The sequence below is a fragment of the Hemicordylus capensis genome, chromosome 1 (genome assembly GCF_027244095.1).
Source record: "Hemicordylus capensis ecotype Gifberg chromosome 1, rHemCap1.1.pri, whole genome shotgun sequence".
NCBI classification, from domain to species: Eukaryota; Metazoa; Chordata; class Lepidosauria; order Squamata; family Cordylidae; genus Hemicordylus; species Hemicordylus capensis.
In genome coordinates this window covers 409,060,307-409,074,789 of record NC_069657.1, presented here as the reverse complement: position 1 = coordinate 409,074,789, position 14,483 = coordinate 409,060,307, and the positions used below count along the sequence as shown (strand labels likewise).

Genomic DNA, 14,483 nt, shown 5'->3' with positions numbered 1-14,483 from the left:
ACGCATGCAATGTGCCCACACATGTGTCGGGTGCATGCAGGCATGGCAAATACTTCCGCCTACTTCCAGTAAAAGGGGGAATGGGGCGTCAGGGAGGTATGCAGCCACCCCAGTGGACTTTTAAAATATAGAGCACTGGTGAGGGAAAACCGGATGGAGGGGTAAGTGCACCCTTCCCCACCCCACCCTTAAAGCAGAAAACCCCTGCCTTCAAACCAGCGGAACTGCCCAAAAGTTCAGACTGGTTCGGAGGCCCATAAACGGTCTTCAGACTGGTTCCATGCACATCCCTACCCTGGATACCTGAGGGACCGTCTGCTCCCAAGGGCTTCTGCCCACTTGATGAGGTGTAAGGTCTTGGGCTTGGGCGGGGCATAGCACCCCTAGGTGGCAGGGCAGGTCTGGCCTCAGAGTCAAGCCACCTGGGTAGTTTCCTTCTGCTGCCTGTTCCCTTCACAGGCCGTCAGACACTGCGCCCCAAAGGCAGGCTTCTAGCTCCTCGTGCTCTCCTCAGCCGGGCAGCCCTTACCAGGGGCGTAGCTAGGGGAGACAGGGGGCCTGTGTTAGCCCCTCTCCCCGCCAGCCCCTTAGAGTGAGGGAGATAATGAAGAAAATAGGGAGGGGTGGAGCTGGGGGGCCCCTCAGGAGCTGGGGACCTGGGTTCTTTGAACCCATTCACTCAATTATAACTACACCCCTGGCCCTCGCGTCTCTGGCCCCTCATCATAGGCCAGTCAGCCTATATGTGCGTGCAAAATCTCACAGTCCTGTTGGAACTCCCACAAGACTCCATAGTCTCACGGTAGTTCAATACAGGATCTCGCGAGGCAGAAACCGGATCTCGTGAGGCAGAAACCACATCTCGCGAGATCTTGTCTTTTCCAGACGACAAAAAGCTGTCTGGTCACGAAGTGAAAACAAGGAGGATACGGACCAAGAAACAAAACATATACTAGAAAATATATATACCGTGTAGAGAGTCTATTCCCACACACACAAAGGATAAATAAACATATGTTATGAAGCACACAATTACAAAGAAATAGCCTATGTTCTAGATCCCAAAAAGTGTAGCTGAAGGTCAAATTGTGTCCATAGTCCTTATGCATGTGGATATATAGTTCTTCCAGATCTTTACTTTTCTTAGGTTGGTTCTTGTTCTGGTTGTAACTCCACAAGTTACTCAAATATCTTCCAGAACCATTGCTCCTTCTGATGGATGCTCTTTGTCCAAGTATTACCCAAGAGGTATCCTAGGTAATTTTAACCTGTTTCCTCCTGCTTGAGCAGGACTTCCTCAGGAGAAGTGAGCTGAATACACAATAATACATATGTCATTTTAACAAAAATACCTTCAACAAATAGTATTAAATCAAAGGGTTAGAAATTTTAAGTTATTACTCACATTTATTTCTTCTGAAGTGACACTGCACTTGCCAGTGGTTTCTGAATTAGAAATCCTACTGAGTACCAAGTTGTACTGGCTTCAAATGGTACAGATAACGCTTAATATATCCTACAGCGTCTGCCAAATGTTTTCACTCCCCTTTGATCAAAAGGGATATGCTTCATTATCCAATCTCGTCTAAATGACCAATTATATTCATGTGCGTGTGTGAGGAAACAGCAATGCTAAGCTTCCAAAAAAGTCATGGACCTTTTGTCCCTTTTAAATTCCCAATTATACAAATACAATGTGGAACCAAAACATAGCTTAAGTAAATACAGGTCACGAAGGCCAGTCGGTCTCTTCTTGGTTGGCGGAGGAGTTGCCTGCTCTGGCGAGGGGCTCCAGGGGAGGCTCAACAGGGGCATCAGAAGATGCCGTTCCGCTCCCAGCACTGAGTAGGCCCAGGGGGTCTTCAGCGGGCCCCTGACATGAAGTCATTGGAGGGAGCTCTGCTCCGCATGCTGACAATGTCTATAAAATCATGCATGGTGAGGAGAAAGTGAGATTTTTTTTCTCCTTCTCACATAACACTAGAACCACTGGTCAACCCATTAAATTGATTGCCAGGAAATTTAGGACCAACGAACGGAAGTACTTTTTCACACAACACATAATCAATTTGTGGAATTCTGTACAAGATGTGGTGACAGCCAACAACCTGGATGGCTTTAAGTAGAGTTTGAATAACTTCATGGAGGAGGGGTCTATCAACAGCTACTAGTCTGAGGGCTATAGTCCACCTCCAGCCTCAGAGGCAGGATGCCTCTGAATACCAGTTGCAGGGGAGTAATGGCAAGTGAGGGGGCATGCCCTCAACTCATGCCTGTAGGCTCCCAGTGGCATCTGGTGGGCCACTATGTGAAACAGGATGCTGGACTAGATGGGCCTTGGGCCTGATCCAGCAGGGCTGTTCTTATGTTCTTAATGAGGGAGGCTCAGTTGCCATGCACATGGGACAGGGCTTTCTCAATTATTACCTCCAGACTTTGGAATGCTCTCCCGGTAGCATTCCAAAGTCTGGGGGAATGCCAAAGTCTGGAGGAATGACAAATTCTCCACAGCTTTTAGATAGCAAGTCAAATCTTGGCTTTTTACCCAGGCTTTTATATGAGCATTGTTGTTGCTGATCTGTTTTTTATGCTCCTATTGTATACATTTTTAAACTTGTAATTAGATTTGTATTTTTATATTCCAGTTTAATATTATTATTGTGTAACTGTTTTATAGTCTTATATTCTTTTACAACAATTATGACAGCAATGAATGCACCGCTGAGAGACCTTAATGGCCAAGTTGAAGACAGATCATCCTGAAGAGAATCTATGTGGTCACTAAGAGTTGATACTGACTTGACGGTACTCATGCAATCAATCAATCGTTTTAAATGTTTTGTAAACTGCCTTGAGAATGAAAGGTGGTATAAAAATGTAACAATAAATAAATAAATAAATGGAGAGCTCATGACAGTAGTCTAGTCTCAAAATGCTGAAGTCAAGAAAGCAATGCTGTCAGCTCTAAAGCAGAGAATTGGGTGAAGCTACTGAAAAGTGCTTCTGACCATCACTCAGTCTCTGGAGCAATTGTAGTTTCAAAAATCCCCAACCTGTCTTAGTTTGAATAAGCATGTGTTGCATGACAATGTATGTATTAGAGGAAAGTTGAGGGTCCACCATCAGGGGTTGCCAGAACCTAGAGGCAGCTTTGGCTTGATTGTAGCTTTCACAAATCTCAGCAGAAGGTGTCTTCTGATCTTGTACCAGAGTGCACAGACTTTGTGCACTGATATTTTAATTCCCTTCAGTAGATCTTACTTTTTCATATTTAGCCTTAATATCAGCACTCTTACCATCTTTATAATATTCAGAAGATCAGGAAGTATCAGTATCATTTTACAGACAGGCAATTGAACATAAAGAGAGTAAGTTGGCAATTTTTGAAGAAACAATCACTTGAGTTGTAGTGCCAGAAGAAATCAGCAAATGGTTTAAGCTTTAGTGTATCTTACTGAAGGCAACATAGAAAATCTGTGAAGAAAAAAACTGAATCTAGACCTGCTGGCCAGTTCACACATGCATGCACATCCCTCGATGCTTCACCACGTGTTGAATCAGTAGACAGCATAAGAAAGGGTTGAAGTAATGTGAGGATGTAATATGAAATTTCTGTCTTTTGGTACTATCATATGTCACACTTTTAAAGGCCTTAAAAAAACCCTTCCCTACTTTCCACCTTCATCTTAATTCACATCACGTTCCTCTTTGGTCAACACTTTGTTACACAAACACACACCGCACCACTTCGACGAGGGACAGCGTTTATGGCTAGTCCCTTTGGGGTTGCTTCTGTGGTGGCTCGTCCATTCGTGCTGGCATCACGCCTTGTTGCTTTTCAGGCACCCAGGAAGAGACACACGTGCATGTGTGAACCATCCCGAAGTCTCTCGGACTTGCGCTCAGGGCCCTCTTTGCTTGCCACCCTATTTGGGGGGCCCAGCTGGGAGGAAGGTGCGAGGCTGGCGGGCGCCCATCTCCCTCCACGGCGCAGAAAGAACTCCGAACTGGGGTGGGACGCAAGAAGCCGTTGGCCTGACCTCGCGCCGCTGCTTGGCCGTTGGGGCTGCTCCCGCCGGACCGTTGAATCGGACCTCGTGCCGGACTTCCCGGCGGGGGGAGGGAGGGAGGAGAGAGGGCAAGGGGGAATCCCTCTCTCTCCCTGGCGCGCGCGGCGTGTCTTTTGTGTTTGTACACACAGAAGCGGCCGAGAGTAGGCAGGCAGGAAGGCTTGGGCGTGGCTTCGCCTTCCCTCCATTGTGCGCCATTGGCGGGCCGGCGTGAGGGGGCGTGGCCCGGGCGGGCACGGGGCGTGGCTAAGCAGCGGAGACGGCCCTCACGAGTCAGCCATCTTTCAATTGTGCTCTCAGCCGCCGTCGCCCGCAGCAGCTTTAGCGCCTCCTCGCTCTTCCTTGCCTGCTCGGCAGCCGCGCTCAGCCTAGGCGGAAGGGGGGTAAGTCTTCCTCGCTGGACCCCCCGAGCCCTCCCCAGCCTGGCCGGGGACCCCCCTGAGCCGCCCTCTAAGCTTCCTGGCAAACTTCTGGGGGCCAGGAAGAGCTGCTTGGGGGGCCGCGGGAACCGGAGTGCCCCTTTCTCTCGCCACCTTCCTGAGCACAGCCAAGGCGCTTGGGCTGCTCCTTCTCTCGGCACCCCCCGGCCCCACTTCGCTCGGTCCTTGCTCCCCTCTACTGCCCTCGCCCCCACCCCAAACCCTCGCTATCCGCCTCCCCAGCCCCTCACCTACCCCTTCAGCCCATCCTCGCCCTAGATCGGAGCTAGGAAGCGGCTGGAAACTGGAGCCAGTTGCCAGCCCAGGGAAACTCGCCTGCCTTCCCCTGCTCCCCACAGTTGTTGCTGAGCTTCACCATCTTGTCTCTTTTCTCTGGTCACCGACCATATTTTTTCCCTATTGCATAAAAACAATAAAAAGGGCAGAAATGTGCCCAGGAAACGATCCAAACCCGATGAGATTTGGGGGGGTTCGGAGTACAAACTTTTCCCCTATCCCGTAGCCTGTCGGGTCCCACCGAGCTGGAAGCTTCTGGGGGATTTTTTTGGAATTCTGTGTTTCTGCTTTCTTATTTCTCTCCCTTTCCCTTCTGCCTGCAAGAGGACTAGGGCTGCATTTCGTGATTGTTTCCATTTTGTTGGGGATGAGTTTGCCTGTGAGAGGCGCTTGGGAGCCAGGCTGCCTTCGGAAGGGCCCTGGCGCAGGCAGAGCAGGCGGCGCCGGGGAAACTGGCCCCCCAAAAGTTCGCTGCTTCTCGCCCTGGAAACCTGGCTCGGGTCTCCCCCGCTTCTTTTTTTGGAGAGTAAGACCCGACGTGTCCGCGGCTTCCGTTTGCTTGCCTTGACCGGCGCGACGGAGCTTATGGGAGCTGGGGCTGCTTTGCAGGAGAGCACTTAGGAGGCTTTTAGTCGGCTCTTCCCTCTGTTTTGGTTTCTGTGTTAAAGCGGATTTCTCCCCCCGTTTTTTTGCTCAACGCAAGCTATAAATCAGCCGCATGTCTCCCGGCGTTTTTAGCAATTATTGGCACTTTTTAGCGGACGGCAGAGGGGGCGAAGAGCCGTTTGTTCTGTGTTGTGTTTGAATCGCCCTCTCTAGTCGCTGGGCTGCTGCATCGTTCCCGTTTTAAGCCCTGGGCAAGGGCTCTATTGGTAATCTACTAAAAACTTAGGCATTTATTTTACTGTTCAGTGCATTCGAACACGGGGGGTCTCCCCCACCCCGGGCCGTTTTGCCATCCAATTCAGTACTTGGGAGGCTCTTTTTGTGTAGCAAGTTATTGGAGTCTCTCCTAGTCGGAGAAGTCTGTTCTGCTTAGTACTGGAGATGTGGATCTGCAGTCTTTTTTTATCGCTTAAGGTTTTGGTTATTGTGAACATCCGAAGTCTGTAAGGCATTAAATTTAAATTTATTTTATTTTCGGGAGACGTCTGTAGTGGTTGCCTTGCTACGGTATGGTGATCGCGTGGGTGATTTCTTGCCGATAGGTGTAAGGAAGAGAAGTTCGCGGGAACATGGCTCGTACTAAGCAAACTGCCCGTAAATCCACTGGTGGGAAGGCGCCTAGGAAGCAGCTCGCAACAAAAGCCGCTCGCAAGAGTGCGCCCTCTACTGGTGGGGTCAAGAAACCTCATCGCTACAGGTACAGAAATGATCGGAAACAAAGTGTTGTGATGTAATGGTCCCTTAACAATGCGGAAATGTTTATTGGAGCAGAACTTTTTTGCTTTGAGGAAATTTATGCCTTCTCTTTGTTCTTTTAATATGGAATCAAGATCACTTTAGCAAGGATCCTGTTGTTTCTTCATCTGACTTCACACACTTTATGTCCAATGTATAATTATTTTGAACATCTCTAAAATCCTATAGAATGTTTATAATAGTAATAGATTTATTTTATTGACCAGATTATATTTAAGATAAAATCTGAAAATTCTAGTCTTTAAAAAAAAATATCTTGTTCTATAGTCAAATTGCATTTATGATGACTGCTGATAAATTAGGGTATTGTAGGAAGGCTAGTAAATTTCAAACTTGTATAGGCCTGATCATTTTTCATTTATTTAATTTAGATTCTTAGATGTTAATATAAAGGTGGTGTAATTCACAGAGTTCACCACTAGAGGGCAGTGGCTGCCTGAAGGTAAATAGTAAGTTTTACACTTAATTTATTTAAAAAAAATGTAGAAGTGTAAACTGCAATTGACATAACTTTCTGGTAATTAATGTAACAGTACATTAACATGTTAATGTACTGTTAACAACACTTACAGTATTCATACCTTGAGGAGGAGAGAGAACAGAATATGTATTGATAACTATAATCTGATTTCTGCACTGGTGACTGTCATTCTGTCCTTTGAAACCTATTAGAGAAACCTATTAGAGTGTCCTTTGAAACCTATTAGAGTTCTATCACCAGGCTCTTACTTTACTTGTAGAAGTTGATCTTACACAGGATGTACTTGTATACTTTTATCTTTTAAATTAATGGTCGCACAGGCTTTCGATGCCAGTTTTTCAAAGTGATGAGGAAAACGTAATATTTTGTCTTCCTGTTTTCTTTTTCCTCCAAAGGCCAGGTACTGTGGCTCTTCGTGAAATCAGGCGTTATCAGAAGTCAACCGAACTTCTGATCCGCAAACTTCCTTTTCAGCGCCTGGTGCGTGAAATTGCTCAGGACTTCAAAACAGATCTGCGTTTCCAGAGCGCAGCTATTGGTGCTTTGCAGGTAAAAACATAAACTGCAATTTAAACACCACCACCCCCCAAATGATATTCTCTCAGATACTCTCATACCATGTCTGAACGAATGAATTATCGGACATGTTCTCATTCCAGTGCTTGTCAACAATTTTTTTTTTTTTGCCTAAAGCTTTCATATAAGTTATATGCATTTTATCAGGCTTTGGGGGAAAGATGCTTGGAAGCAAATCTTATGTTAAAACAATAATTTGACTACTTAATTTACTACTGTCTTATGCAGGACATGTTTGGGTACAGTTTTACTAACACGAATGACACACAAAGCCTTTTCTAGAATGCAGCCATTGACGGTGCTCTGCTGTTCCTACGTGAGAGAGTATGTGATTGGTTATTTCCATACACTCATGTTATTGGCTGAGCTGTTTCTATGGTCAGTCAAAATTCCACATGATTGGTGGGTTTCAGAAGTAAGCATCCATGTGTTTGTAGGCGAGCTGATAACTGCCAGCATTTAATGCTTCCAAAGTAATTGGCTTCCTAAAGTAAAAAAATTGCTTGCCATGGAAGCTGAACTGTAGGAACATCAGGATTTCAATAGAGGTCTCTTAAAGAAACTTCATTGCAAACCAAATCATGTATTTAATCCTACATTTTTCAAAATGCATTTTCTTAGGTTATTACTTAAAGATGTATCCAAAATAACTTTGAATTTTTTCAAGTAGGGATTTGGTTATGTTGAGAATATGAACCACATTGTGCTGTTTCAGAGTACTTGGTAGCTTCTGGCTATGTTGACATTTATTGCAGTGCCCACAGATGAAGTAACCTTTCTCTTTCCATACATGCGTAAGAAGAGAGGGGCAAATCTGTTGTGTATCCTCTATAGGTGGTGGAGGAGGAGGAGGGCAATGCACACTTCTGAGTGTGATATTGCTGCAATACCAAAATGCCCCCTAGTAAACTTGGCTGTTGAAGACAGAATGCGGGATTGACTGAATGTTGGTCTGATTCAGCAAAACAATTTTTATGTTCCCAAATGAAATGCAAAACTTCAGTAGTGTACGATAGTATTAGGCAGTGATTTCCAAGTATGATGGAGTGGTTTGTGTTTAGAAGAGCAAACACTGCTTTTCCCCGAGTCTCTTCTGTAGTTATTCCTACAAGTTGTAGTTGTATATAAATATATACAACATATACATACAACGTGTGTATATATAACATACATAACATGTATATATGAAGGATTGCTTTATGGTCACTTAAAAAATGTTGATGAACTTCCATGGATCTCTGACAACTCAAAGCACTACTGATCTAACACCACACATTTCCTTCTTTATTTAGTTGTGGATTAGGCCCGTGTGGAGTAGTGGTTAGAGTGCCGGACTAGGACCGGGGAGACCCGAGTTCAAATCCCCATTCAGCCATGAAACTAGCTGGGTGACTCTGGGCCAGTCACTCTCAGCCTAACCTACTTCACAGGGTTGTTGTTGTGAGGAGAAACCTAAGTATGTAGTACTCTGGGCTCCTTGGAGGAAGAGTGGGATATAAAATGTAGTAATAATAATAATAAATAGGTCTGTTACATAGTGATCAGAATGCCACACTTGTTTTGAAAAGAGGCAATACCTTAGCCATTCTAAGTGGTGGGTCAGGATCCAGTAAGGGTTTTGTGAGAGTCTTATGAATGTCAGCGAAGTGCTGGTAGAAAATATTGGAGAAAATACATGGCCAAGGGATGTTGACTTCTGATCCAGGCATGGAACCAATCAGGGGTGTCCTAGACAACAAATACTTATATTCTCTGGGCCCTTCTTAAAAGGCTTGGGATCTAAGGGCTAAAGTACACAAAAATTATTCTGAAATAAGAGATATGCAAGCTAACTCTTGTGGATCCCTAAACTTCATAAGAGAAATATTTCAAAGATATGCATGTTTGTTTTAGGGTCTGAGTGCCATTGTTTAAATCCCTACTCTTTTTCTCTTAATAGGAGGCAAGTGAAGCCTACCTGGTTGGCCTGTTTGAAGACACCAACCTGTGTGCTATCCACGCCAAACGTGTCACAATCATGCCAAAAGATATCCAGCTAGCACGCCGCATACGTGGAGAACGTGCTTAAATTCTACTAAGATGGATTTGTCATTCTCAAAACAAATAAAATCTCTTCTTCCTGTTATTGGTAGTAATGAACGTTAGATTTTTTTTTTCCATGGGGTTAAAAGGTACCTAAGTATTTGATTGCAAATGGAAAAATAGGGGACAGAATCGGGTATTGGCAAGCTCTTTTTCATTTTCATTTGTGTGTGGATTTTTAATATAAACGTGGGGACATATAAAGCATTATTGCTATCAAAAAACCATTTCAGTGAACAAATTTCAGCAGTTCAACTTTATAACAATTATAAATATGCCAGTCAAACTTTTCTGGACAATGCCAGCATTTGGATTTTTTTAAAAGATAGGTAAATTTCTTATTGATGGCAACTATATGGTGTCTGTAACATTTTTATTATACAGTAGATTCCATCCATTCACTATACTTTTCTAACTAAGTTGTCCTACATGCAAGTACATGTTTTTAATGTTGTCTGTCTTCTGTGCTGTTCCTGTAAGTTTGCTATTAAAATACATGAAATAACATTTGCTTTTTGTCATAATTTTGTTAACACTGCCAGCTGGACTGCTAGAAAGCACCAGGTGAAGTTTATTAAACATCCATCTATGGATGAGACTTGAATTATGAACTAGATTAAAAACCTCCCAGTATATTTTTGAAAAAGAGACAAACATACATAGGCAGAAATCCCTTACTAAAGGCTAATTCACACATATTAGCTCTATGAAATGTACAGGCCCCTTCATGTACCTGTAGAAAACTTCAGCACATATGGGGATGTTGTTTGTGTAAACTAGCACCTCCACAGCGGGTGCTATATACACAACTGCTGTTTCTGTCCTGGTAGAAATCCTTTTCTTGTGCAAATGGGCCATCTTTCAGGCTAATTCATGTTGTTCTGTCTGCTTTTTCCATTTGCAAGCTTGTAAAAGTGACAGGCTTCTTGCATGAATTGGCCAGAAGCACAGTAATAGCTTACGCATTGTGAGTAGTGTGGGAGAATCTGAAGTCTTTTAAATGCATGTAGGAAGAAAAACCCTAAAGGTGGCACTTTGAATAATTCTTCTTGAATGTGTATCTGGGCACTCAACTGCTAGGTATCCTCTCTCTTGCCATTCTTGCTTACAGCTGTGATCCACAGCAGATAGTGCATGTAGTCAGGTCAGTTTCTCAGGCTGAGAGGATGTTTTTGTTGGTTCCTGTTACAATCTTTCTACAAACTTACATAAAATGTCTGAAACAAATGTAATTGGTGAAATGTGTACTTACTATAAAGGAGTCACATGGGGAACTTGCTGAGGAACTGCAAATGGTGCATATGACTTCTGTTCCAGTTGGCACAGAGTCTTAATATACTCTTGTGTTTATTTAATCCCTAAATTCAGTGGCATTAATAGTTTGGAATATTGGGTTTAGGGTACAAACTTGGGTGAGGATTTTGGGATGTTCCCAAACTCATTTTTTCCTAATTCATTTTGGCTTCATCCTTAACATTCAAAACACACACACATGCCTTTTCTTTTTTTAAGGTTAAGAATGAAGCCAAAATGAATTAGCCAGTCCTTTCCATTTCTGGATTTTATTTTTCAAACATTATCTTCCCATCCCCGATCACATTTGAAAAATAAAATCCAGAAATGGGAAGGATCACAGGTCACTCCAGGAAACTATAAAGTGAGTTTAAATTATGGATTAAACCTTGAATTCTCAGTGAACCCTTCACATTTGAGGTTAAGAAGGAAGTTGTGTCAAGGTCTGTCTACTCTGGCAGTAAAAATTAAAACAGGCAGTTGCTGCTTTTATAAATAAAAAGTTAGAGGACGAATTTACATAGTGCTTAGTTTCATGTTTGCATGGCACCTTGCTTTTTAGGTATTAAGAAATACAGATTTTAAGAGATTTTACCACTGATCACTAGAAATGTTACTTTAGGGCCTCTAATAAAAACCTGAAGTTAGAACACTGAAGTGCAACATTCAGTTCTTAAATAATCCCCATCTGATTTGTCTTCTGTCCTTGCCACGCCACTAAAAATCGACATTGCGGACTCCATAATGTATTGCTGATTCTCTATGTGTTTGTTCCTGCCTGCTAAGTACTGGTTTGTGTTTGGGTGGGGAGTCAGAGAAGCAATATCAGCTTGAAATAGACTCTATTGCAGAAATGACTCTTATTGGTTGCCATTATCTTCCAATACAAGTGGTGGGGATGGGTCAGACATGACCAGGAACAGAAGTGGTACAATACCCCAGAAGAGGAAAAAGTGAAGCACAGACCCATTTAACTCCATGGTGGATCACCAGAGAAGTGTGCATCTACTTAAGGTCTAAAGTTAGAACAAGTTAAACACTGAAGTGCAACATTCAGCACTTCACATATCACATATCAGTAGGATAGCAATAGCACTTACATTTATATACCGCTCTATAGCCGGAGCTCTCTAAGCGGTTTACAATGATTTAGCATATTGCCCCCAACATTCTGGGTACTCATTTTACTGACCTCAGAAGGATGGAAGGCTGAGTCAACCTTGAGCCCCTGGTCAGGATCGAACTTGTATGGAAGGCTGAGTCAACCTTGAGCCCCTGGTCAGGATCGAACTTGTAACCTTCTGGTTACAGGGCGGCAGTTTTACCACTGTGCCACCAGGGGCTCTGTTACTAGGGTACTAGGGCTCTGTTACTAGGGTAGCTAGCTATCACTCAGCTTTCCAGTGAAAATGAGGAGTAATAGTTTATGCCTTATTTTCACATGTCCATGGATGGGTATTAATACTATTAATAAAGGCTGCACTCTGGGGCAGGGGGTGGGTGGGAGAAGTATGTGGGAACAGAAGTCCTTGCTAGAGCATGAGGAAGATGACATTCAGCCTTGGAACTCTGATAATTTTATTAAAAGCATGACTGGTTGCCAATATACGGATCAACTGGGTGTCAGGAGGTTGGTGAGAGTGTGAGAGAGATGGGTACATGGATGCTTGCCAAGTAGCACAAGACAGGAATGCACTACTCCCTATGTAGGGAAATCGGGAGATAAGACTGAAATAATGGAGGTGGAAGTGCTGATAAATCAGTCTCCATGTGACAGTGATGTTTGTGACCTGATAATTTTGCCAAAAAGCTGCCATCTTCTGAGTTGGGCATTAAACTGACTCTCATAGCAGAGAGCAAGCTCTCAGAAGGGGTTAAATTCTCTGCAAAAGATGCAATATCCACTGGTATCCAGGCGAGTGCCAGATGGCATTTAAGCATCTGCAGGGGATAGTGATTACACAGAGAATAGGGAGGGTGAGGGGCAGGAAAGTAGGGTGGAAGGACAAAAAGCTAGAAGGAATTAAGGCAGCTTCTGGTAGCACCATGGGGGTGATTGGAACTGCTCGTGGTGTATTGTGGGGCAATCACAGCCACATTCTTGCCTTTCTGCTTTGATAATGCAGTCACATTCTCCTATTGGTAAAGTGGGTTTCCTGTACTGGCATGGGAAGAGAAAGGGCGGAGAGAGTGATTATAGATGGAAGGGCCCCTTGAGGAATGCAGGAAAATCCTGCATTTTCTCCCTAAAAGACCCATCTTCTCCCCCCCCCATACCACCAAGCCAGCAGGGGAACACAGAGGGCTGCATATTTCACATGCACTGCCATCAAGTTGCCAGCTAACGTTGACAGCAGGAAGCAGCATGCAGGTGGAAACCCTCACCCAGAGCAAACTGAAGGTCTTTGGGATGCCCTCGGCAAATTAAAATGGCACTCCTTCACATTCTATCATATGCTGAGCAGCACAGCAACATTTTTAGAACCATTTCAATCCTGCTTTTCTAATCCAAATGGGTAGTGCCGTTCAAGACACTAAACATGATGATTTTAAATGACAACCCCCAGAAATAATGAGAAGCTAGTAGCAGGACATCATATTTCTGCGACTTGATCAGGTTACGGTTTGGTCATGCTCATGTTTAATGTGTGTCACTTGACTTTTTCCTCTTCACAGCTCATAGGAAACTGGCTTCTTCTGAGTCCGACCATTAGTCCATCTAGTTCAGTATTGTCTGTGCACCAGGGCTGCACAGCTTTGATCATCCAACTGCTTTTGGACTACAACTCCCATAATCCCCAGGTCAGGTGACACAAAGAATCGGGCACAGGGTGTGTATGTGTTCTGTGTGTGTGCCACACGGACCCAAGTGCCCCCCAAAGCAAACAGATGTGGTGCCACACACAGCCACTAACCCCACCTCTTCCTGTCTGTGAGAGAAGGGAGGAGATAGCTAGAGTCAGTGGTAGAGGGGAAGCTGACGGTGCTGCCGCGGCCCCTGGCCCCACCTCCCACATCTGACACGGGCTGGCTAGCCATGCATCTGACACCAGAAGCGAGGGCGTGGTTTCCCTCCCAAGCAGGACCATGCAAAATAATGCCTCCCACATCTGAAGTCAGCCAGACGTCAAAGCCCCTGGGGGTGGTGGCCTGGGTTCTTTGAACCCATTCGCTCAATGATGGCTCTGCCCCTGGCTAGAGTACACTGACTGGCAGTGGCTCTCCAAGGTTTCAGACAGGAGTTTCTCCCAGCCCTACTTGGAGATGCCAGGGATTGAGCATCACTGTGCAGATGCCCCAGCAATGAACTTTGACCCCATCCTCTAAGACAGGCTTCCCCAAACTGCGGCCCTCCAGGTGTTGCTGTACTACAACTCCCAGCATACCCAGCCACAAAAAATTGTGTCTAGGGATGCTGGGAGTTGTAGTTCAGCATCTGGAGGGCCGCAGTTTGGGGACGCCTGCTCTAGGAGGAAAATCTTACAGCAGACAATGCTCACATGTCACCCCTCCAAATGCAAACCAGGGTAGACCTTGCTTAACAAAGAGAACAATTCATGCACATGAAAGAAATCAGAAGGCTCTGGGTGCCGGCTCCTTCCCCTGAACTGCAGCAGATAGTCCAGCTGCTAGCTGCCTCTTGTGCACCTCCTCCAAAAGTGCAGGCACCAGTGCTCTCTCCAAGGAATTGAAGTAGTTTGAGCTTAGCACCCCTGGTAATTGCTGGCATCTTGGGCAGTAGTCCAATTTGCCTCTTTGTTTGGCTTGGCCTTGCGCTCACTGGCCCAAACTGGGAATCTGGCTGAAGGGAACTGAGCAGTTGGCCACCAGCTTCCCTTCCAC

The 14,483-nt window shown here is 44.8% G+C and overlaps 1 protein-coding gene and 1 long non-coding RNA gene across 2 annotated transcripts; one reads left to right on the top strand and one right to left on the bottom strand.

Annotated features, from left to right (window-relative positions):
• Window positions 1-948: 948 nt before the first annotated feature.
• LOC128349948 (uncharacterized) lies at window positions 949-4,242 on the bottom strand. The gene is made up of 2 exons (XR_008319082.1): window positions 1,406-4,242; window positions 949-1,311 (listed from the first exon to the last, which is right to left on the bottom strand). It is a non-coding gene; the product is annotated as an uncharacterized LOC128349948 (long non-coding RNA).
• A 58-nt stretch (window positions 4,243-4,300) lies between these two features.
• Window positions 4,301-9,854, top strand: LOC128349941 (histone H3.3A). Its single transcript, XM_053307288.1, has 4 exons — window positions 4,301-4,453; window positions 5,995-6,149; window positions 7,085-7,238; window positions 9,205-9,854. Exons 2-4 carry the CDS (start codon window positions 6,022-6,024, stop codon window positions 9,331-9,333), a joined length of 411 nt encoding a protein of 136 aa, XP_053163263.1. The 5' UTR covers window positions 4,301-4,453; window positions 5,995-6,021; the 3' UTR covers window positions 9,334-9,854.
• The last annotated feature ends 4,629 nt before the right edge of the window (window positions 9,855-14,483 follow it).

Excerpts from the sequence above, each read along its gene's own strand:
- LOC128349941 (XM_053307288.1), top strand. The coding sequence starts at position 6,022 with ATGGCTCGTACTAAGCAAACTGCCCGTAAATCCACTGGTGGGAAGGCG. Across the intron at positions 6,150-7,084 it reads AAGAAACCTCATCGCTACAG|GCCAGGTACTGTGGCTCTTC; the intron begins GTACAGAAATGA and ends TTTCCTCCAAAG. Across the intron at positions 7,239-9,204 it reads CAGCTATTGGTGCTTTGCAG|GAGGCAAGTGAAGCCTACCT; the intron begins GTAAAAACATAA and ends TTCTCTTAATAG.